At 44.7% G+C, this 25,208-nt stretch overlaps 1 protein-coding gene across 8 annotated transcripts in view; it reads right to left on the minus strand.

Annotated features, from left to right (window-relative positions):
* SCUBE1 (signal peptide, CUB domain and EGF like domain containing 1) overlaps positions 1-25,208 on the minus strand; it is a 266,638-nt gene that overhangs the window by 7,062 nt on the left and 234,368 nt on the right. For 7 of the 8 annotated variants that reach the window (XM_073650018.1, XM_073650020.1, XM_073650015.1 and 4 more), the window contains 12 exons: positions 21,719-21,835; positions 16,880-17,002; positions 16,630-16,749; positions 15,082-15,174; positions 12,537-12,653; positions 12,120-12,257; positions 11,057-11,260; positions 3,763-3,924; positions 3,514-3,681; positions 3,247-3,408; positions 2,899-3,096; positions 374-526 (listed from right to left, as the gene is read on the minus strand). In XM_073650018.1, the coding sequence (XP_073506119.1) occupies positions 374-526; positions 2,899-3,096; positions 3,247-3,408; positions 3,514-3,681; positions 3,763-3,924; positions 11,057-11,260; positions 12,120-12,257; positions 12,537-12,653; positions 15,082-15,174; positions 16,630-16,749; positions 16,880-17,002; positions 21,719-21,835 (1,755 nt within the window). The remainder of the gene's footprint in view (positions 1-373; positions 527-2,898; positions 3,097-3,246; positions 3,409-3,513; positions 3,682-3,762; positions 3,925-11,056; positions 11,261-12,119; positions 12,258-12,536; positions 12,654-15,081; positions 15,175-16,629; positions 16,750-16,879; positions 17,003-21,718; positions 21,836-25,208) is intronic. The other variant, XM_073650016.1, reaches the window with a different exon arrangement.

Below are 25,208 nucleotides of genomic sequence, written 5' to 3' on the forward strand. Positions count from 1 at the left end.
TTAGATGCAGTTTATCATTTGGATTGGATCCGAAAATTGGGACCATCCATCAGTAATGGGGACATTTATGATGCCAAGTTCCACATTCACTTCTCTACCCCCGGGGGGATCTAAATCGTCAGACTGCGATTGCTTTTATATCAGGAACACTGGGCTCTCGGCACCGGAGTGCGTCTTAAAGGGGTTTCACCTAGACAGAAAGCTATAGGATAGGAGGTAACTTACTAATCGCTGAGGATCCGATCACTGGGATGTTGGCATGAGATGAACCAAGCCGAGTTATAAATAATGGGGGTCCGACTGCCCACACCCCCAATAAATCACTAAAATGCAGACCCAGTTTCTATTCGTGACACCAGTACACAGGTCGTACCGTCATATGTGACATAAGGCACTTGAAATCCTTTCCCGCTGTTCCCTTCATTTGACTTGAACTGGATCCACAGCTTGCGAGACCGCGATGTGAAGGCTATGGGTCGCTCGTACGTCTGGCAGGTCTCGTAGGTGGTGATGGAGGATGGAGAAGCTGGAAAAGAAAATAGAGGACTCGTTTCTGTCTAATATCAGCAGTGAGCTTGTGTTCGGCGGGACGGTAATGACTGATAGTAATCATTGCCAGTGCACAGAGCGCCACCTAGAGGCCGTGAGCAGAAAACTCATGTATGGCGACAAGTTTTCTCTCGATTCATTTCTTATTGTAAACTAAAACTAGAAAGCAAGTCCTTTACTCATTTCAGATACAAGATGTGCCCCCTATACATGCCTCAGATACAAGATGTGCCCCCTATACATGCCTCAGATACAAGATGTGCCCCTATACATGCCTCAGATACAAGATGTGCCCCTAATACATGCCTCAGATACAAGACGTGCCCCCTATACATGCCTCAGATACAAGATGTGCCCCTAATACATGCCTCAGATACAAGATGTGCCCCCTATACATGCCTCACATACAAGATGTGCCCCCTATACATGCCAAAGATACAAGATGTGCCCCCTATACATGCCTCAGATACAAGATGTGTCTCTATACATGCCTCAGATACAAGATGTGCCCCCTATACATGCCTCAGATACAAGATGTGCCCCCTATACATGCCTCACATACAAGATGTGCCCCCTATACATGCCTCAGATACAAGATGTGTCTCTATACATGCCTCAGATACAAGATGTGTCTCTATACATGCCTCAGATACAAGATGTGCCCCCTATACATGCCTCAGATACAAGATGTGCCCCCTATACATGCCTCACATACAAGATGTGCCCCCTATACATTGCTTAGAAACAAGATGTGCCCCTATACATGCCAAAGATACAAGATGTGCCCCCTATACATGCCTCAGATACAAGATGTGTCTCTATACATGCCTCAGATACAAGATGTGCCCCCTATACATGCCTCAGATACAAGATGTGCCCCCTATACATGCCTCAGATACAAGACGTGCCCCCTATACATGCCTCAGATACAATATTTACCCCTATATATATATCAGATACAAGATGTGGCCCCTACATATTGCTCAAATACAAGATGTGGCCCCTATACATGCCTCAAATACAAGATGTGCCCCTATACATGGCTCAGATACAATATGTGCCCCTATACATTGCTTAGAAACAAGATGTGCCCCTATACATGCCTCAGATACAAGATGTGCGCCTATACATTGCTTAGAAACAAGATGTGCCCCTATACATGCCTCAGATACAAGATGTGCCCCTATACATTGCTCAGATACAAGATGTGCCCCCTATACATGCCTCAGATACAAGATGTGCCCCTATACATGCCTCAGATACAAGATGTGCCCCTATACATGCCTCAGATACAAGATATGCCCCTATACATGCCTCAGATACAAGATGTGCCCCCTATACATGCCTCAGATACAAGATGTGCCCCCTATACATGCCTCAGATACAATATTTACCCCTATATATATATCAGATACAAGATGTGGCCCCTACATATTGCTCAAATACAAGATGTGGCCCCTATACATGCCTCAAATACAAGATGTGCCCCTATACATGGCTCAGATACAATATGTGCCCCTATACATTGCTCAGATACAAGATGCTCCCCCTATATATTGCTGCGACACAAGATGTGCCCCCTATACATTGCTCAGATACAAGATGTACCCCTATACATTGCTCAGATACAAGATGTGCCCCCTATACATGCCTCAGATACAAGACGTGCCTACTATACATGCCTCAGATACAAGACGTGCCCCCTATACTTTGCTCAGGTACAAGACGTGCCCTCTATGCATGCCTCAGATACAAGACGTGCCCCCTATACTTGGCTCAGATACAAGATGTGCCCCCTATACATTGCTCAGATACAAGACGTACCCCTTATACATGCTTCAGGTACAAGACGTGCCCTCTATACATGCCTCAGATACAAGACGTACCCCCTATACTTGGCTCAGGTACAAGACGTGCCCTCTATACATGCCTCAGATACAAGACGTGCCCCCTATACTTGGCTCAGATACAAGATGTTCCCCCTATACATTGCTCAGATACAAGATGTGCCCCCTATATATATCAGATACAAGATGTGCCCCCTATACAAGCCTTAGATACAAGATGTGCCCCCTATACATGCCTCAGATACAAGATGTGCCCCCTATACATGCCTCATATACAAGATGTGCCCCCTATACATGCCTCAGATACAAGATGTGCCCCCTATACATACCTCAGGCACAAAATATGCCCCCTATACGTCCGATCAGAACAGTGGCGGTCCGACTCCTGGCCCTCCCTCCCCCTCGATTGGATTACATTAGGCAATCAATAATGGAGTCCCAGCAAACAACTTTATGTCTCCATATGGTCCAAGGGTAAATATCAAATGTAATAAATAATCACCGCTTTTTCTCATGACTAACACGTCCCCGCACTCGTCTTCAATTGGTAGAAAGATTTCGGGGACCACGATCAATATTCTTCTTTTCGGAGGGGGGTTGATGTTCCAGATACACTCCACATGGGCGGGATAATTTCCTGGGTAGTTGGGAGACTCGATATAACCTGTGTAATCTCCTAATTCCCCTCCACAGTGCTGGTCTGGGAAGAAAAAATAATGAGTTTTATGCAACCGGTCAGTAAGGTCTAGTACAATGTTGGGGGGGCCGGGGGTCTTAAAATCATGATGAATCCAGTATGTTGGACACAGCAGAGACTGGGAGAAGCATCCTGGCATCCAACGCAACTTACTTTTGCAATGCGTCACATTCGTAGAGCCATCGAAGTCGGTGCTGGTATTTCCCGGGCAGGTTATACAGAAATTCTGCCCAAACTCTGGCTGATATGTCCCGATCGGGCATCTGATACATCTGTGGGTGGTGGAATTGTAGAAATGTCCAGGAGAGCAGTGAACTAGAAAGAAAGGATCAATAAACAAGAGTGCCAGGGGGGCAATATAGCAGGTAGGGTGATGGGACAGGGTGGCATAGTGTCCTCAATGCCAACTACATCACCCACCTTTGGTCTCACAGTCCTGGAAAGACACTGCGCTTTCATACTTCGTGATCAATCCTCCTCCACATGGAAAGCAAAGTGTTCGACCAGGATCTGGCTGATAAGTGCCCATCGGGCACGGCTTGCACGGCTTGAACCCGTCAACAGAGTAGTATCCTGGGGCACACTGTCCTAAAAAAGAAGCAGAAGAATGCTAAATGAGATTGACCAAATGTGGCAGTGTCATCAGTGGTGGTACCTGCTGTCACTTACCTCCACATTCAGACAGATTTCTGGCTCCGGGAATGCCCATGCCATCGTTACCGGGACAAGGTTCACATGCCAGCTGGCCTTCCAGGTCTTGGTATGTCCCCGGCACACAGAGGGCACAGTGATTGGTCTCTCCATTGTAGTATGTGCCAGCACCACAGGTGACTGAAAAAATAAATGTTGTGTATACTATGATAATTCTATACAGTGTTGGCTTTGCTTTCTCTCCCGAAATGTCCAGGAGGTTTCCGAACAAAAAGGGGTGTTCTGTAAAAGTTGGGGACTTCCAACCACACCACAGAAGCCTCCCAGAAAGCGTCGCTCCCACAACTGTCACCTGATGCCAAGTCGTATAAAAAAAAAAGGTTCCTCAGGGGTGGGAACGGGATGTGAAAGAGGAGTGGTCTAAAAAAAAAAGACCATGTTTATTTAGTGGTGTGACACGCTTCTGATTCTCCTACAGAGATAATTCTACACTATACTAAGTTAATTTTATACAGTGTTGTCTTCGCTTTCTCCCGGAAAGTCTAGGAGGTTTCCGAACAAAAGGGGTGTTCTGTAAAAGTTGGCGACTCCGGTAAAAGTTGGCAATTCTCCTGGACACCACTGAAGCCTCTCAGAAAGCTATTCCACCGCAGAAACGCTTAAAAAACGCTTGGTAGAAGGTCTGCCATGTTCGCCAATGATAATCCGCATGTGCTGTGCACATGCTGCGGAAATTTCCGCTGCGGATTATCATTGCGGAAAAATCCGCAGCACTACCAACTATTTTGCGAAAGCGCTGCGCTTTCGCCGCCATTGACTTGCTTTGGAACGCAAGGAATCCACCTCTCTGCATCTGTACATGCGGATTCCATGTGTTTCAATGTGCGGATGGTACCTGGGTCTGGAGAAGAGGAGACTCTCCTCCAGACCCGGGTACCATAGTACCTGTAAAAAAAAAAGAATTAAATAAAAAATAAATATTATACTTACCTTCTGATGGCCCCCGGTGTCCTTGTCTCGACTTGCCGGCAACTCGCGGTAGACTCAATGACCTGCGGTGACGTCATTTAGTCATGTGACGGGTAACGTGACAGCTGACGTCGGCAGGTCCTTTAGTCTACCGCGAGCTGCCGGCAAGCCAAGACAAGGACCCCGGGGGCCATCAGAAGGTAAGTATAATATTTATTTTTTACCATTCTTTTACGGTCACATTATATAAATCCATGCCGTTTGCATGGATTTATATAGTGTGACCAAGTTGTCAAGCACTTTCCAAGTGATGCTAAAATCGCTTGGAAAGCGCTTGTCAACCCGTATGTGGAAATGCATGTGAAGAACGCTTCACATCCGCATGTCCCTGGCAGGAAAAATGCATGTACAATCAGCATGTACAATCAGCATGCGTTTTTTCTGCCATAGAGATGCAGAAATGCTCGGGAAAAATCCAGAGCATTTCATGCTTCATGGGCACATAGCCTAAGAAGGTTTTCCAGATCTTATGGTAAATGGTGTTCGTTACAGGTTTCCTGCTCTTCTGGAGAGTTTTGATGACTTCCTCTGAGAGGCCTTTTGTTTTTAATATCAGGAATTCAGAAGCCAGGCAGCTAGGTGTAGTCTCTCGGGATCCGAATGGTGAATTGTTCCCTGGTGAAGGAGATCTTTGATGGGAGGAAGGATTAGAGGGCTCTCCACACTCAGACTGGTTAACGTTCCGAACCAATTTCTTTTTGGCCAGAGAGGGGCCACTAGGATTACTCTGGTCCCTTCGGTCCTTATCTTTTGTAAGGTTTTTGAAAGGATAGGCAGTGGGGGAAAGGCATACGCTAGTTTGAATTCCCATTGGTGAGCAAATGTGTCCACGCCCAAGTAAGGGCCGTTTGGATCCAGGGAGAAATATTGAGGTACTTTCACGTTCTGGTGTCCGGTGAAGAGATCTACCTCTGGATAGCCCAATCTCTCGACTAACATCTGGAAGACGTCTGGGTTTAGGCTCCACTCTCCTGGATGAATCTTTGCTCTGCTTAAGAAATCGGCCTGGACATTGACTGAACCTTTGATATGAAGAGCCGACAGGGATAGAAGATGTTCTTCGGCCCAGGAAAATATTCTCGCAGAGATTGCTTTTAAGCTTTCGTATCTTGTGCCCCCCTTGATGACGAAGGTGGGCTACTGTGGTGATATTGGCTGAAAATATCTGTATGTGAGTTTTCTGGACCAGAGGCTCTGCTGCTCTGAGGACTTCCTCTACGGCTTTTAATTCTCTGAAATTTGATGAGCGCTGGTTCACCTCTTTGATCCATATACCCTGGAATAGCTCTTGGTAGACCATGGCTCCCCATCCCTTCCCGCTGGCATCCACTTTTATGGTTACTAGCGGATTCTGGATCCATGGTACTCCTCTGTTCTGATTTTTCACTCTCAGCCACCAGAATAGAGAGGTCTTTACCAGTGGTGGTATAGGGATTTTCCTGTTCAGAGACTGTGGAGATCCGTCCCAATTCGTAAGGATGTGGGTTTGTAATGCTCGGGTATGTGCCTGAGCCCAGGCCACCATCTGGATACAGGATGTCATAGACTGGAGGACAGACATGGCATCTCTCAATGATACTGATCTCCTGCTTCTTAGGACATTGATCTTTGCTTTTAGCATGACCTGTTTTTGTTTAGGCAGAAATTACATCTGGCTGTGGGAATCCAATAGTACTCCTAGAAATGTTTTTTGTGATGGAGGGTACCATATAAGATTTTTTGTGGTTCACTAACCAGCCCAGAGATGATAGGATCTGAGTAGTCAACTGTATATGTTCTTGGAGTACTGGTACTGAGGGCCCGCTTAATAACAGGTCGTCGAGGTATGGTACTATTGAAATTTTCTGACCCCGGATATCAGCCATGACCTTTGTAAATATTCGCGGGGCTGGTGATATCCCAAATGGGAGAACATTGAACTGGTAGTAGTGTGGCACCCTGCTACAACAGGTACCACAGGACCCAGGGTGCATGGATGGACTTCTACACAAGAGGTCCTCATTACATACAAACACCTCCACCCTTCCATTTCACACCACCAGAGGGAGGCCATTAGGGATATATATATGGAGGGTGGAGCCCGGCAGCTCAGTTAGTTAGTAGTCAGACTGAGAGAGAGTCTGAGAGCGTGCTGACACTGAGAGCAGCGAAGACGCAGCGCGTCTGCTGCTGAGTTCTGAGGGCCCCGAGTGTGGCCGAAGGCAAGAGGAGAGAGGAGTTGAGGGGGCAGAAGAGCATCATAGGCTCATCCCAGTATACAAACCGGACACCGGGTCCGCGCCTACAGGGTCCCTTTATACCCAGTAGGGACCACCGGCATCCACCGGCATTCCAGGAGGACTACAAGTCCCTGTCAGACCTGAAGCTAGACCCACATAGGACCAGGAACCACGAAGGCCCCAGCGTTACCAGGGATAGTGGTTGCCAGCAGAAGGTCCTACTACCGAGCGACAGGTGAAGGAACAGCACGACACATAAGCTAGGCCCAGTTGCAGGCTGGCCAGGAGCATACAGAGAGGCAGATATGGACCAGGAGGCCTTATACCCGCTCACTGGGGAGAAGTCCTGAAGTGCACCCATCCTATCGAGTACCCTGGACCGTACCTGACATCCACACCAGTAAAGGTATTGAAGCGAATCCCCTGTCTCTGTCAGTTACTCCAGCTGCGCTATCCGCCTGCACTACACGTCCCAGCATCACCACCCACCAAACTCCACACTGCCACGGGGGCCCGCTCCACCTGTGGGGAGCAGAAACACCTCAGCTGCCATCCCATCACCCCTGGAGGACTGCAGCAGCGCTGGTAAACCTTACCAGGTACCACAGGTGGCGTCACAAACTATTTATTTTATTTTTACTATCCAAGTTACAATCCCCCTTTTTGGTTGACCGCCCTGGGCCACGGACCGGGCCAGCCACTGTGACATACCCCCCCACCAGCATCCATAGGCCATGCTGCCGAGTACCCCATTGCCCTGGGGGCGCGTCAGTAGACTATTTGTTCCCTTGAGCCACTGCGAATCTTACAAACCTCCTGTGAAGTGGATGTATGGGGATGTGGTAATATGCATCTTGGAGATCGATTGTGGCCATGACATGGTCCTGTCCTATCAGGGGGACCGTTGACCTGATGGATTCCATCTTGAATCGTTGGTAGTGGATATACTGATTCAGTGGTCTTAGATTGATTATCACTCGGTATGAGTGCTTTTTTTATTAGGAAGAATCTGGAATAACGTCCTGTGCCTATCTCCCCTTCTAGGAACCAGGGATATCACCCCTGTGGACAATAGGTCTGTAAGACCGGATATCAGGGTGGCCTGCCGACTCTGAGAAGAGAGCTGTGCTAACTTTATGCTCTGTGGAGGATAGGAGGAGAAATTTATTTTTACTCCAAACTCGACTACCCTCAGGACCCATGGGTCTGAGCAGATTTCTTTCCACTGAGGGAGAAAATTCGAGATGCGGCCCCCGACTGTCCTGACGTCATGGTCTGTTCTGACGTTAATTTTGGGAGAGAAAGATTCTTGTGTCCTTTATCTTTTGGGTAGCTCCATCGTCCTGTTTTCCCTTTACCCCTATATTGAGGGGTCTGTTCCTGGGAGGGACGAAAAGGCCTTTTCCTTACATTTCTAGGTTCCGGGAGGCCTTCTCTAGAAGATCATCTAGGGCTGGCCCGAACATGTATTTCCCTTTAAAGGGGATGGAACACAAATTCATTTTTGATCCCACATCGCCGCAACAGGATTTCAACCATAAGGCCCTTCTTACAGAGTTTGATAACCCAGATGCTCTTGCCACCACTCTCACTGATTCCGCAGAAGCATCTGCTAAAAACTCTGTAGAAGCAGTAGGGATACTAAGATGTCTTCTCTGGGGGTGCCCGAGACTAGGTGTTCCTCCAGTTGATCTAGCCAACGAGCAATTGATCAAGCTACGCCCATAGAGACTGCGTTGGTATTTAATAGTGCTGCCAAGGTCTCCCAGGATTTTCTGAGTAGTCCCTCCATTTTGCGTTCCAAGGGGTCTTTTAATTGAGAGGAATCTTCAAAGGGCAGTGTGGTTTTCTTTTCCACTCGTGCAATCTGGATATCCACTCTTGGGACTTCAGACCAGCATTCTGCAGTCTCGTTGTCTACAGGAAATCTATCCTTTAACTCCGTGTAGGGGTATTCAACCTCTTTTCTGGAGATTCCCACTCCTCTAAGACTAAGTCCCTAATACTCTGGTGCATACGGAACACTCATTTTTTTCTGGAACGTAGCCCCCCAAACATCTGATCCTGTACTGTCTGGGGAACTTTTTCTTCCTCGACCTCCATAGTTCTGCTTACTGTGATGAGGAGTTCCTCCAAGCTATCGTATGGTAAGTAATATCTCTCTCGCTGGGAGTTATCAGGAGTTGGGCTCAGTTCACCTTCCTCTGGAAGATCTTCTGAGATATACATCTCCTCTTGAGAGTCTTCCTCCCCTCCCTCTGGCGGGCTGATCTTCCTCTTTTTGGCTGCTGAGGGAGTAGATGTAGAATCCTGACTAGGTGAGGGTGTAGGGAAAGTGACTGAGGCTAAGGAGGATTTGATGCCTTGACGTACAATCCCCTTTATTTCTTCCATTAATGAAGGTTGTTCCTGCCTGATAATCTTCTCCGTACAGTCCTTGCATAGGGGCTTTCTATGGGAAGACGACAGCTTTTTTGTACAGATGTGACATATGCGTGACGGTTTAGCTTTGTCTCCAGATGCAGGTTCCTTGTCCCCCTACAAGAGAGGGGAGAAGGGAAAGGGAGCTATAATCACTATTACCTGCATCTGGGAGATGGACTACCAGTGCCATAATTACTGGGACCGGACCGGCGCTGGGCTCTACGGATGCAGAGCGAGAAGCTTCAACAGACATGGTTTTGTCCTACCTGCAGATGTTTTCCTGTCCAGGGCTCCTTTATGGGCGACGACCAGTACCTCCCTCTGTTAGAGGGCTCCTTCCCTGGTGTCCAGGTGAACACATGTGATCACCGGTGGCTTCACCGCTCTTTTCCCCCTTAGTGTTTGTTGCGGTCCACCGTGCAACTCAAAACTGCCGGAAGGGACGTCATCATCCAGCGCCCAGCGTCCGACGTCACTTCTGGCGCCATGGCGTATGCTCCACATCCTGGAGACCGGCATCGCCCGCGCATCCAGCGAGGGAGAGGAGGAGGAGATGGACCGGAGAGCTCAAAGAGGCCTCCGGCCAGAAGATCCTGTAGACCTTGCCCGAGAGCGCGGACTGGAGGAGGGGGTCTCGAATCCAGAGGAGACGGGGCAGCGCATGTGAGGAGGAGAGGTAAAGCACTCGATCCTCCGCTGCCCGGCTAATAGCTTTCGCCCAGTGCCTGTCGCTGGCCCAGCACACCGGGGATGACCTCTTCATCCCTGATGGGGACAGGAAATAACACTGGCGGGAGGATGTGGGAGGGGCTATTTAAACCTCTTCGTATTTCCTGGCCCAATTAGGGTGGGGCTACATCCTCCTGTGTGCTGTCGTGGGGGGTTATTAGAGAAAAAAAGACCATATCTATTTAGTGGTGTGACACACTTCTCCTACAGAAGAAAGATTGGTCATTTTGCAGTGGTCCTGTCTGTTTAATGGAAGAAGCACTGGAAAGGGGCGGCGGGGTACAAAGTGCATGACTACATAGGGTTGTAGTAGTTGTAGTATATGCCCGCACCACAGGTGATTGCAAAAATAAAGGGTGCGCATATACTATGATAATACTATACAGTGTTGTCTTCACTTTCTCTCCCGGAATGTCCAGGAGGTTTCCGTACAAAAGGGGTCTCCTGTAAAAGTTGGCAATTCTCCTGGACACCACAGAAGTCTCCCAGAAAGAGTCGCTCCCACAACTTTCACCTGATGCTAAGTCATACAAAAAAAAGGTTCCTCAGGGGTGGGAACAGGATGTGAAAGGGGAGTGGTCTAAAAAAAAAAGGCCATGTTTATTTAGTTCTGATTCTCCTACAGAAGAAATTCTAAATGTTGTCAAATATGCGGTGGTCCTGTCTGTTTAATGTAAGAACAACTAGAAAGAGGTGGTGGGGCACAAAGTGTATGACTGCATAGGGTGTCAGTAGGGGCTAGGGTGGGCCTTGATAAAATAATGATATATTAATTATTCATAGTTATAGAAGTCGTATATTTTTCATAAGAAAATACAATCGGAACGCCCCCTGTAAAAAATGACATCACAGGTCTTTCACATATGACATCATACATACACATCCTGAATATGATCTATATCCATACACACCACATTTTCCATCCTGCAGCACCTGCCCCGTACCGCACGCCTCCTGGTTCTCGCTGCCCTTTGCTGGCTTCTGCGCCACTTCATATTCCACGCCGGAGAATTGGATGTAAAACTGCTGCTTGTTGATGGACTTTCTCAGCGTTTTAATAGCAGCCTGAAGCTTCAGCTCCATCCTCTTCCTCACGCAGTCGGCATTACACGAGTCTAAGAACGATTAATCTATATAAATTGTTGCATTACTTATGTTATGTTGTCTGGGTGTCTGGCATTTTGGATGTGTCTGACAACAAGCGTTGCCATATGAAGCTATGTATATATTCTGGTGGCATCCAACTGAGAAGGACATCTGTGTGGAGTCTTAGCCAATCAGCATCACTGTAAATGCCCTCAGGAAATCTGATTGGCTGAGAGCAGCCAAAAGGATTCTACTCATAATGCTCCTCCCACAAGTCCTTTTCAGCTGGATGCAATGGTACTTTTGAATACCAGTTATTATACACAAACAAATATCAATATTCTGGTGGCTTCACATACAGTACAGACCAAAAGTTTGGACACACCTTCTCATTTGATGACTGCTTTGATGACAAAGCAGTCATCAAAGCAAAAGGTGGCTACTTTGAAGAACCTAGAATATAAGACATATTTTCAGTTGTTTCACACTTTTTTGTTAAGTATATGATTCCACATGTGTTAATTCATAGTTTTGATGCCTTCAGTGTGAATGTACAATTTTCATAGTCATGAAAATACAGAAAAATCTTTAAATGAGCAGGTGTGTCCAAACTTTTGGTCTGTACTGTATAGCAGCGACCTAGCTTTACCATCCCTTTAAAGGGGTTGTACCATTTTGTACATTTACAGCATATCCATATAAATGATAGATGCGGGTCCCAGCCTAAAGAACACTACAGTCAGTTTCATACCAGCCTAAAATGGCAGATACCAGATAACAAGAGTTTTGTATCCACCTGGTGAGACCAAGTCCAGTGTCCCTTAAATAAATCTACTCTTTACAGCTGACAATGATGAGAGTTGTAGTACTACAGCACTTATTGCTTACCCGAAACCTCGTCCCTCTTCACCTCCAGCTCAAATTCAGCAATGATATGAGAGACTTCTTTGGATGGGGATTTGCGGCCTCTTCTTTTCTTCTTTGAAGAGTCGCACTTCAGGTTCACGTATGTCACATGGCAGTTCTCTGTAAAATGATGAGTAACAGCATTGCTAAGAGCTTTGCTCTTGGTTCAGCATGTACCAAGATTAGTAAGTTCTTTTTTTTAAAAAAAAAACCATGTTTTTGTGATACTCTGTCGGGAAACGTTTCTGCTATACATGTCTACTTGTGGCCACCCAGTGGTTGTGATGTGCATTGCAGCCTGCAGATGATTTGGCTAACATGTCACAATAATGCATTATTATTCCTGCTATGGGTAAAATGGCTGCTGTTTTGCAATAATTCTCTAAATGCAGAACTTACCGATCCCCGACTGCTTTGCAAAGTCCCTTGTTCTGTCTTTGCCCCGTGGACGCAGGTGACACTTGGCATCTTTAATTTTGAAGCGGGCTTTCTGGGCTATGAGCGGTCCTATCGGATCTGGATGCAGGTGGGGAAATGTCAGTCATTTCAACTAAGTGTGAGATACATCAGATTTTTTTTTTAAAGAGAACTTGTCATATAATGTATATTGTTTACAACAGGGTTTTTTATATTAAATGTATTTTTTTCTACTAGAAAAATAGAATCACACTTCATGTTTTGTGCAGAAAACTTTTTGGCAGTTTCATTATCATTACAGACAATATGACAATGACTGATAACACCTCTATATACAGTAGATAACACAGGATCCACCATTCACAATAGGTGATGTCACAGCTCACCTCCTCTTCCTCCTGTACAATGACTGATAACACTTCTATATACAGTAGATAACACAGGATACACCATTCACAATAGGTGATGTCACAGCTCACCTCCTCCTCCTGTACAATGACTGATAACACCTCTATATACAGTAGATAACACAGGATCCACCATTCACAATAGGTGATGTCACAGCTCACCTCCTCCTCCTGTACAATGACTGATAACACCTCTATATACAGTAGATAACACAGGATCCACCATTCACAATAGGTGATGTCACAGCTCACCTCCTCCTCCTGTACAATGACTGATAACACCTCTATATACAGTAGATAGCACAGGATCCACCATTCACAATAGGTGATGTCACAGCTCACCTCCTCCTCCTCCTGCACAATGACTGATAACACCTCTATATACAGTAGATAACAAAGGATCCACCATTCACAATAGGTGATGTCACAGCTCACCTCCTCCTCCTGTACAATGACTGATAACACCTCTATATACAATAGATAACACAGGATCCACCATTCACAATAAGTGATGTCACAGCTCACCTCCTCCTCCTGTACAATGACTGATAACACCTCTATATACAGTAGATAACACAGGATCCACCATTCACAATAGGTGATGTCACAGCTCACCTCCTCCTCCTCCTGTACAATGACTGATAACACCTCTATATACAGTAGATAACACAGGATCCACCATACACAATAGGTGATGTCACAGCTCACCTCCTCTTCCTCCTGTACAATGACTGATAACACTTCTATATACAGTAGATAACACAGGATACACCATTCACAATAGGTGATGTCACAGCTCACCTCCTCCTCCTGTACAATGACTGATAACACCTCTATATACAGTAGATAACACAGGATCCACCATTCACAATAGGTGATGTCACAGCTCACCTCCTCCTCCTGTACAATGACTGATAACACCTCTATATACAGTAGATAACACAGGATCCACCATTCACAATAGGTGATGTCACAGCTCACCTCCTCCTCCTGTACAATGACTGATAACACCTCTATATACAGTAGATAGCACAGGATCCACCATTCACAATAGGTGATGTCACAGCTCACCTCCTCCTCCTCCTGCACAATGACTGATAACACCTCTATATACAGTAGATAACAAAGGATCCACCATTCACAATAGGTGATGTCACAGCTCACCTCCTCCTCCTGTACAATGACTGATAACACCTCTATATACAATAGATAACACAGGATCCACCATTCACAATAAGTGATGTCACAGCTCACCTCCTCCTCCTGTACAATGACTGATAACACCTCTATATACAGTAGATAACACAGGATCCACCATTCACAATAGGTGATGTCACAGCTCACCTCCTCCTCCTCCTGTACAATGACTGATAACACCTCTATATACAGTAGATAACACAGGATCCACCATACACAATAGGTGATGTCACAGCTCACCTCCTCCTCCTCCTGTACAATGACTGATAACACTTCTATATACAGTAGATAACACAGGATCCACCATTCACATTAGGTGATGTCACAGCTCACCTCCTCCTCCTGTGCAATGACTGATAACACTTCTATATACAGTAGATAACACAGGATCCACCATTCACATTAGGTGATGTCACAGCTCACCTTCTGCTGTCGAAAAGAGATATTTATCTATCTATATAGAGAGATTATATATATATATATATATATATATATATATATATATATATATATATATATATATATACACATACACAAACACACACACATATGTATATACAGATATATATATATATATATATTTTTTTTTTATATATATATACATTCACACATATGTACAGTACAATATATACATGGTACTATGATAAAAACAAACCACTAAGTTACAAAAATGAAATAAGTAACATAAATACCCGGAATAAACAATGTAATTTTCTGATCTATTTTGATACATTCAGAACAAGTGCCAACATTTTTACCAACTAGTAATAAATCTCACCCAAACGCGAAGAACAGAAGAAAAGATTGAAAATATATTAATAAATGAAATAAAAAGGTAACCTAAAAAGTAATCCAAAAATATTCTGTATTGCTATAGATTAGCACTGAATCCTATGAAATGCTTACATTATTGGGGGTCTTACCTGAGCAGGTGGGTATGGTTGAGTTGCGTTTCAGGAGCGCCTTGCTTTGCTGTACGGGCAGCCCGCAGCTCAGCGAATAACTGTTCTCAGACTCTAGGACCAGAGAATACCATTAGTGTAATAATAAGGACACTACGACACAGGACATTATAGATGTACTTCACTCATCCACACCAACATTTTTTTTTTTTACTCCGCAGCAATAAAAATCATTTTAACAAAGGTTTTAATAAGAAATATCCTGCTTCTTTTGTCTATATAATTCCTAGACAGATCTATGTGTTTCCATGGTTACAGACTACAAACTAACCTTCCGTAGTCTGATCCGCCCAACTACACATAGCGAAGTCTTTCGTACCGAAAGCACAAGCTATTTTATCTATCTGGACAAGAAGAAGGGGTCATCTGTAAGAGAGTATTGCAGACGGTGTTGTGGGGGAGAGCTCCTGCTGAAGTTAGTTGTCTTACAGTCAGAACGAGCAAAGATTAAATCGGAGGAGAAAAGGAATTTAAAGGGGTTGTCCATTACTTGGACATCCCTTTCTCAACCCCCAGTAAAATAATAAACTCACCACCGATGCTGGCGCTGTTCCAGCGTTGTCAGTACTAGCTCTCCCAGGGATTCCATGACATTGTTATGTTACACAATCACTGAGGCCAATCTGCTTTGCCTTCACTCACATTTCCTCCGGATATATGTGATTCGTCTTTAGGAGATGAGAGAGCAGCCGTTCTCATTTCTTTCGAATGTATGTGAAAGCCAGTGCCTACACCGCTGGAACAGCGCCAGCACTGGAGTGGAGTATAGGTGTTATTTTTTTTTACTGGGGAGATTTAGAGGGGGTTGTCAGAGCAGTGGACAACCACTTTAAGGGAGGATTTGTCTTGATAAGGTGGTAAGAAAATGGCAGATCAAGTTTAAAAAGGGTATTTTCAAGCTTAGAAGTTATCCTCTATCAATTGGTGAGGGTCCCAGAGGTAGGAACCCCAGCGATCAGGAAGTAATCCCCTATCCCGTTGATAAGGAATACGTTTCAAATATGAGAATACCCCTTTAATGTTGGTTAATGTAAAGTACCATACCTAAGCTGCAGTAATAGAATGCAAAGTAAGTAAGGCAAAGCACTCAATGCCAAGCAGCAGCTGCTAAAGCAAGTGCAATTTTTGTATGTCGTATAGAAACCTGTGATTATAAGATAACACTGCTTTTCTATAGAAATACCTCAGTAATACCACATCTGAAATATGGGATTAAGCTTTAAATAAAATATAGGAAAGCCGGAGAAGGCGGCCAACAAAAATATGACATTTGATAGGAGCTATGTAAAGTATCACAATGAAAATTTATGTTGCTTCAACTAAACAAATGTTATGGTGAATACAGAGAACTAGCACATACATTCATCCCCTTTTTTAAGTAGAGGAAATGAAACATGGGAAAAGATTCTTTACAGTTAGAGCAGTAAAACTAAGAGATGACTGGCCCCAAGAGGCGGTAATGGTCAGAACTATGTCAGCATTGCTCCTCTTATTAAACACCTTACAAACCTGGTACAAAGAGAGTGTTGGCCGGACAGGACAAGAAGCAGTTATCGATCCCCGCGGATTTGCTGCAGATCAGCTGAGCTTTTTGGGTCGGCTTGTAGCTGGGGACGCATTTTGCCGTCTCTAGGAAAAACAGAAAACAATAAGACGCAGCTGATTAAGATACATTGTAAGTGAATTACCTTAGATGACGGCCCCAGAAGACGCAGAACACAGAATGGAGGAGAGGCCGATGTGAAGACAATGAGCTCACCAATACAGTCTCTCTTATTCCAATGCAGCTTCCTCCCGGGAGGACACGAGCACTCGAAGCTTCCCAGGGTGTTTATACAGCCCCAGTCACAGCTGCCATTATTCATGCTGCATTCATCAATGTCTGAAAGGAAGACGTCCGAGGGTTAATTACACAATGCAAGAAGGTAAAACACAATTAGTAAGGATACCGTGCTTGAAAAACATCGCTTACCCTATATAAAAAGCTGAGTCACCTGTATCACACTCCAGAGCTGCACTCACAATTCTGCTGGTGCAGTCAGTGTGTACATACATTACATTACTGATCCTGAGTTACATCCTGTATTATACTCCAGAGCTGCACCCACTATTCTGCTGATGCAGTCACTGTGTACATACATTACATTACTGATCCTGAGTTACATCCTGTATTATACTCCAGAGCTGCACTCACTATTCTGCGGGTGCAGTCACTGTGTACATACATTACATTACTGATCCTGAGTTACATCCTGTATTATACTCCAGAGCTGCACCCACTATTCTGCTGGTGCAGTCACTGTGTACATACATTACATTACTGATCCTGAGTTACATCCTGTATTATACTCCAGAGCTGCACTCACTATTCTGCTGGTGCAGTCACTGTGTACATACATTACATTACTGATCCTGAGTTACATCCTGTATTATACTCCAGAGCCGCACTCACTATTCTGCTGGTGCAGTCACTGTGTACATACATTACATTACTGATCCTGAGTTACATCCTGTATTATACTCCAGAGCTGCACTCACTATTCTGCTGGTGCAGTCACTGTGTACATACATTACATTACTGATCCTGTCCTGATCCTGAGTTACATCCTATATTATACTCCAGAGCCGCACTCACTATTCTGCTGGTGCAGTCACTGTGTACATACATTACATTACTGATCCTGTCCTGATCCTGAGTTACATCCTATATTATACTCCAGAGCTGCACTCACTATTCTGCTGGTGCAGTCACTGTGTACATACATTACATTACTGATCCTGAGTTACATCCTATATTATACTCCAGAGCTGCACTCACTATTCTGCTGGTGCAGTCACTGTGTACATACATTACATTACTGATCCTGAGTTACATCCTGTATTATACTCCAGAGCTGCACTCACTATTCTGCTGGTGTGGTCACTGTGTACATACATTACATTACTGATCCTATCCTGATCCTGAGTTACATCCTATATTATACTCCAGAGCTGCACTCACTATTCTGCTGGTGCAGTCACTGTGTACATACATTACATTACTGATCCTGAGTTACATCCTGTATTATACTCCAGAGCTGCACTCACTTTTCTGCTGGTGTGGTCACTGTGTACATACATTACATTACTGATCCTGAGTTACATCCTGTATTATACTCCAGAGCTGCACTCACTATTCTGCTGGTGCAGTCACTGTGTACATACATTACATTACTGATCCTGAGTTACATCCTGTATTATACTCCAGAGCTGCACTCACTATTCTGCTGGTGCAGTCACTGTGTACATACATTACATTACTGATCCTGAGTTACATCCTGTACTATACTCCAGAGCTGCACTCACTATTCTGCTGGTGCAGTCACTGTGTACATACATTACATTACAGATCCTGTCCTGATCCTGAGTTACATCCTGTATTATACTCCAGAGCTGCACTCACTATTCTGCTGCTGGTGCAGTCACTGTGTACATACATTACATTACTTATCCTGTCCTGATCCTGAGTTACATCCTGTATTATACTCCAGAGCCGCACTCACTATTCTGCTGGTGGTGCAGTCACTGTGTACATCCATTACATTACTTATCCTGTACTGATCCTGAGTTACATCCTGTATTATACCCCAGAGCTGCACTCACTATTCTGCTGGTGCAGTCACGGTGTACATACATTACATTACTTATCCTGTACTGATCCTGAGTTACATCCTGTATTATACTCTAGAGCTGCACTCACTATTCTGCTGGTGGTGCAGTCACTGTGTACATACATTACATTACTGATCCTGTCCTGATCCTGAGTTACATCCTGTATTATACTCCAGAGCTGCACTCACTATTCTGCTGGTGCAGTCACTGTGTACATCCATTACATTACTGATCCTGTACTGATCCTGAGTTACATCCTGTATTATTATACGCCAGAGCTGCACTCACTATTCTGCCGGTGCAGTCACTGTGTACATACATTACATTACTGATCCTGAGTTACATCCTGTATTATACTCCAGAGCTGCACTCACTATTCTGCTGGTGGAGTCACTGTGTACATACATTACATTACTGATCCTGAGTTACATCCTGTATTATACTCCAGAGCTGCACTCACTATTCTGCTGGTGCAGTCACTGTGTACATACATTACATTACTGATCCTGTCCTGATCCTGAGTTACATCCTGTATTATACCCCAGAGCTGCACTCACTATTCTGCTGGTGGTGCAGTCACTGTGTACATACATTACATTACTGATCCTGAGTTACATCTTGTATTATACTCCAGAGCTGCACTCACTATTCTGCTGGTGGTGCAGTCACTGTGTAAATACATTACATTACTGATCCTGTCCTGATCCTGAGTTACATCCTGTATTATACTCCAGAGCTGCACTCACTATTCTGCTGGTGCAGTCACTGTGTACATACATTACATTACTGATCCTGAGTTACATCCTGTATTATACTCCAGAGCTGCACTCACTATTCTGCTGGTGCAGTCACTGTGTACATACATTACATTACTGATCCTGAGTTACATCCTGTATTATACTCCAGAGCCGCACTCACTATTCTGCTGGTGCAGTCACTGTGTACATACATTACATTACTGATCCTGAGTTACATCCTGTATTATACCCCAGAGCTGCACTCACTATTCTGCTGGTGCAGTCACGGTGTACATACATTACATTACTGATCCTGAGTTACATCCTGTATTATACTCCAGAGCTGCACTCACTATTCTGCTGGTGGTGCAGTCACTGTGTACATACATTACATTACTGATCCTGTCCTGATCCTGAGTTACATCCTATATTATACTCCAGAGCTGCACTCACTATTCTGCTGGTGCAGTCACTGTGTACATACATTACATTACTGATCCTGAGTTACATCCTGTATTATACCCCAGAGCTGCACTCACTATTCTGCTGGTGCAGTCACTGTGTACATACATTACATTACTGATCCTGAGTTACATCCTGTATTATACCCCAGAGCTGCACTCACTATTCTGCTGGTGCAGTCACGGTGTACATACATTACATTACTGATCCTGTCCTGATCCTGAGTTACCTCCTGTATTATACTCCAGAGCTGCACTCACTATTCTGCTGGTGCAGTCACTGTGTACATACATTACATTACTGATCCTGTCCTGATCCTGAGTTACATCCTGTATTATACTCCAGAGCTGCACTCACTATTCTGCTGGTGCAGTCACTGTGTACATCCATTACATTACTGATCCTGTCCTGATCCTGAGTTACATCCTGTATTATACTCCAGAGCTGCACTCACTATTCTGCTGGTGGTGCAGTCACTGTGTACATACATTACATTACTGATCCTGAGTTACATCTTGTATTATACTCCAGAGCTGCACTCACTATTCTGCTGGTGGTGCAGTCACTGTGTAAATACATTACATTACTGATCCTGTCCTGATCCTGAGTTACATCCTGTATTATACTCCAGAGCTGCACTCACTATTCTGCTGGTGCAGTCACTGTGTACATACATTACATTACTGATCCTGAGTTACATCCTGTATTATACTCCAGAGCTGCACTCACTATTCTGCTGGTGCAGTCACTGTGTACATACATTACATTACTGATCCTGAGTTACATCCTGTATTATACTCCAGAGCCGCACTCACTATTCTGCTGGTGCAGTCACTGTGTACATACATTACATTACTGATCCTGAGTTACATCCTGTATTATACCCCAGAGCTGCACTCACTATTCTGCTGGTGCAGTCACGGTGTACATACATTACATTACTGATCCTGAGTTACATCCTGTATTATACTCCAGAGCTGCACTCACTATTCTGCTGGTGGTGCAGTCACTGTGTACATACATTACATTACTGATCCTGTCCTGATCCTGAGTTACATCCTATATTATACTCCAGAGCTGCACTCACTATTCTGCTGGTGCAGTCACTGTGTACATACATTACATTACTGATCCTGAGTTACATCCTGTATTATACCCCAGAGCTGCACTCACTATTCTGCTGGTGCAGTCACTGTGTACATACATTACATTACTGATCCTGAGTTACATCCTGTATTATACCCCAGAGCTGCACTCACTATTCTGCTGGTGCAGTCACGGTGTACATACATTACATTACTGATCCTGTCCTGATCCTGAGTTACCTCCTGTATTATACTCCAGAGCTGCACTCACTATTCTGCTGGTGCAGTCACTGTGTACATACATTACATTACTGATCCTGTCCTGATCCTGAGTTACATCCTGTATTATAATCCAGAGCTGCACTCACTATTCTGCTGGTGGTGCAGTCACTGTGTACATACATGACTGCACACTTCATACTACCTTTAAATTATATAATTCTGTCTGTCACCACTAGAGGGAGATCACTGCCTAAGAATTTATCATGTAGTTTATAAAGAGCAGCATAAATCCCGTTGTAGTGAGCTCCCCCTAGTGGTTGTTGCAGGTGAACAGAAAAATTATCCAGAGAAACCCGTTCTCCATACAAGATGGGATATTCTCTAATATGGAGGGGGCGGGGGAGTATTATGTGACCCATGAGAATGGTAATGCTTACAAACCTCCGCAGTGCGTCATCCCGTACAGCGTGTACCCCTTGTGGCACAGACATTCGAAGCTCCCAGGATAGTTGATGCAGATGTGGTCGCAGGTTCTCTCAAAAGAGCACTCGTCAATATCTGAAAAAAGAGGGCTGATGCATTACTATAATCAAAGCAGATCTATCCTCAAATTTCACCATACAAGCAGCATTTTTAATTACATATACCTGTTAGGCCTGATGAGGCTGGTGTACTAACTTTGAAAACCCATGTCAGAATGGCTGTATAATCTCAATATTAAAGTGAGTCCAGCTATAGAGAGAGAGTCTGATGTATTCGGTCTCCACCCACCTAGCCAGATTGACAGCTGCAGCTTGTACTGAGCAGCGAGAGATCTCAGCAGGGAGGAGGGACACTGAGGAGCTAAAACCATGTCAGAATGGATGTATTATCCCAATATTACACTGAGTCCAGCTATAGAGAAAGAGTTTCATATATTCGGTCTCTGCCCACCTAGCCAGATTGACAGCTGCAGCTTGTACTAAGCAGCAAGAGATTTAAGCAGGGTGGAGGAACACTGAGGAACTAAACCCATGTCAGAGTGGCTGTATTATCCCAATATTACAGTGAGTCCAGCAATAGAGAGTCTGATGTATTCTGTCGCTGTCCACCTAGCCAGATTGACAGCTGCAGCTTGTACTGAGTAGCAAGAGATCTCAGCAGGGAGGAGGAACACTGAGGAACTAAACCCATGTTAGAGTGGCTGTATTATCCCAATATTACAGTGAGTCCAGCAATAGAGAGTCTGATGTATTCGGTCTCTGCCCACCTAGCCAGACTGACAGCTGCAGCTGGTACTGAGCAGCGAGAGATCTCAGCAGGGAGGAGGAACACTGAGTGGCTGTCAATCAGGTGGGCGGAAATTCAGCAGCAGGTACATTGAGGAACTGTTAACCAGGCTACGTGGGAGGTGACAGAGTTAAACTTTCATATAGGATTATACAGTCATTCTGATACTGATTTTCATAGTAAATACGACTGCCTTATCAGGTCTAAGAAATCTATTTAGTTAAAGTATGCAGTTTGTATTTTGAAATCTGGAGACATATCCACTTTTATAATGGGACCTGAAGCCAATAATCCATAAGTGCACCTATATTTACTAACTGTGGGCTGTTTATCTGTGCTTCACACCTCTGCTGCCTTCCATTACTCGCCCAGGGACTAGCAGACACCTACCACTGTCAGACATCTTGGCTCCCATGGGGTTAATTCTCATTACCGAGAGTGTCCTCTTCAAAACGAATACCTTAAAGGGACAGTTCAACCAATGCCATGCATGTATTGAAATACCACTTTAAGGTTAATTTAAAAGGGAAGTAAAACTATTTTAAAAAGTTTTGATATTTGATATATTGTAGCCTCTGTTCAGTAGTTTTGATTAGTGCGAGTCCAGGTTCCTGAAACTTTCACAAACAGTCGAAAAGAAAAAAAGATCTGTTTTGATAATCCTTAAAGAAGAGACGTACAGACCTATAACCAACCGTTCCATACACCACGGAGTATGTGTGTTTGTGGCACCCTGCTACCACAGGACCCAAAAGGGTGCATGGACGGACTTCTCCACAAGAGGCCCTCACTACAAACAAACACCTCCACCCTTCCACCTCATACCACCAGAGAGAGCCCTGTTAGGGATATATATACTGGAGGGTGGAGTTAGGCAGGCAGAGTGTGCTGGCACTTAGACCAGTGAAGAAGCAGCACGTCTGCTGCTGTGTTGAGGGCCCTGAGTGTGGCCGAGGCAAGGAGAGAGGAGTTGAGGGGGCAGAGGAGCATCACAGGCTCACCCCAAGTTACAATCCGGACACCAGGTGGGTGCCTACAGGGTTCTCTACACCCAGTAGGGACAACCGGCATACCAGGAGGCTTCCAGACCCCTGGTCATACTGAAGCTACCATGAAATACAGGACTAGGAACCACGAAGGCCCCGGTATCCAGGGATAGTGGTTGCCAAAGAAATGTCCTACTACCAAGCGGTCAGGTGAGAGAGCAACACAACATAGAAGCTAGGCCAAGTTCCAGGCTGGCTAGAAGCTTAGCGAGAGGAAGACACGGATCAGGAGGCATTATACCCGCTCACTGGGGAGAGTCCTGAAGTGCACCCATCCTACTGAGTACCCTGGACCGTACCTGCCGTTACACCAGTAAAGGTACTGAAGCGAATCCCCTGTGTGCATGTCCGTCATTCCCCCTGACCCGACCGGGCCATCTCTCACCCGCATCCCATCCATCAACCCTGCCCCGGGGACCTGCTCCGCCTGTGGGGAGCAGAAACATCCCAGCTGCCATCGCATCACCCCCGGAGGTCTGCAGCAGCACCGGTAACCATTACCAGAAACCACAGATGGTGTCACGAGACAAACTAAAAGCATTAAAACCCTTTTAGAGAGTGACCCCAGAGGACGGGCCCGGGAGCCGACTGCTGTGACACCCCACAGAAGGTCAAGGCCCGGGTACTGAGTCTCCCCCATATATCCCCCTAGGCGAGTCATGTTTCTGCCCTCTTCTTTCAGCAATCAGTGAGGGCCTCAGGGATTGATTCAAAAGTTTAACTTACCCTTCAAAATTGATTTGATTAAATGCATGCAGTACATAAGACAAGCACAGGGTGGCGCCAAAACATCGCAGTACTGAAATCCCTAGTTACTGTTTCTTTAACCTTTTCGCAACCCTGGGATTTTCCGTTTTTGCATTTTCGTTTTTTGCTCCCCTTCTTCCCAGAGCCATAGCGTTTTTATTTTTTGGTCAATATGGCCATGTGAGGGCTTATTTTTTGCGGGACCAGTTGTACTTTTGAACGACATTACTGGTTTTACCATATCATGTACGGGAAAACCGGAAAAAAATTCCAAATGCGGTGAAATTGCAAAAAAAGTGCAATACCACAGATGTTTTTTTTTTAAATTTTTTTATCACGTTCACTGAATGCTAAAACTGACCTGCCATTATTATTCTCCAGGTCATTACGAGTTCGTAGACAATAAACATGTATAGGTTCTTTTTTATTTAAGTGGTGAAAAAAAATTCCAAAATTTGCTAAAAAAAAAAAAATAAAAAAAAAATGACACCACTTTCCAAGACCCCTAGCGTCTCCATTTTACAGGATGGGGCCGGGTGAGGGCTTATTTTTTGCGCACCGAGCTGAAGTTTTTATTGATACCATTTTGCAGTAGATTCGATGGCCCTTTATTGCATTTTATTGCAATTTTGCGGCGACCAAAAAACTTAATTCTGGCGTTTAGAATTTTTTTCTCGTTACGCCGTTTACCGATCAGATTAATTCTTTTTTTTATATTGATAGATCGGGCGATTCTGAACGCGGCAATACCAAATATGTGTATGTGTGGGTTTTTTTTATTATTATTTTGAATGGGGCGAAAGGGGGGTGATTTAAACTTTTATATTTTTTAATTTTTTTAAAACCATTTTTTTTTTCACTTTTTGCTT

This window comes from Phyllobates terribilis, unplaced genomic scaffold (genome assembly GCF_046119375.1).
Source record: "Phyllobates terribilis strain yellow unplaced genomic scaffold, ASM4611937v1 Scaffold_10__3_contigs__length_209671492, whole genome shotgun sequence".
Taxonomy (NCBI): Eukaryota; Metazoa; Chordata; class Amphibia; order Anura; family Dendrobatidae; genus Phyllobates; species Phyllobates terribilis.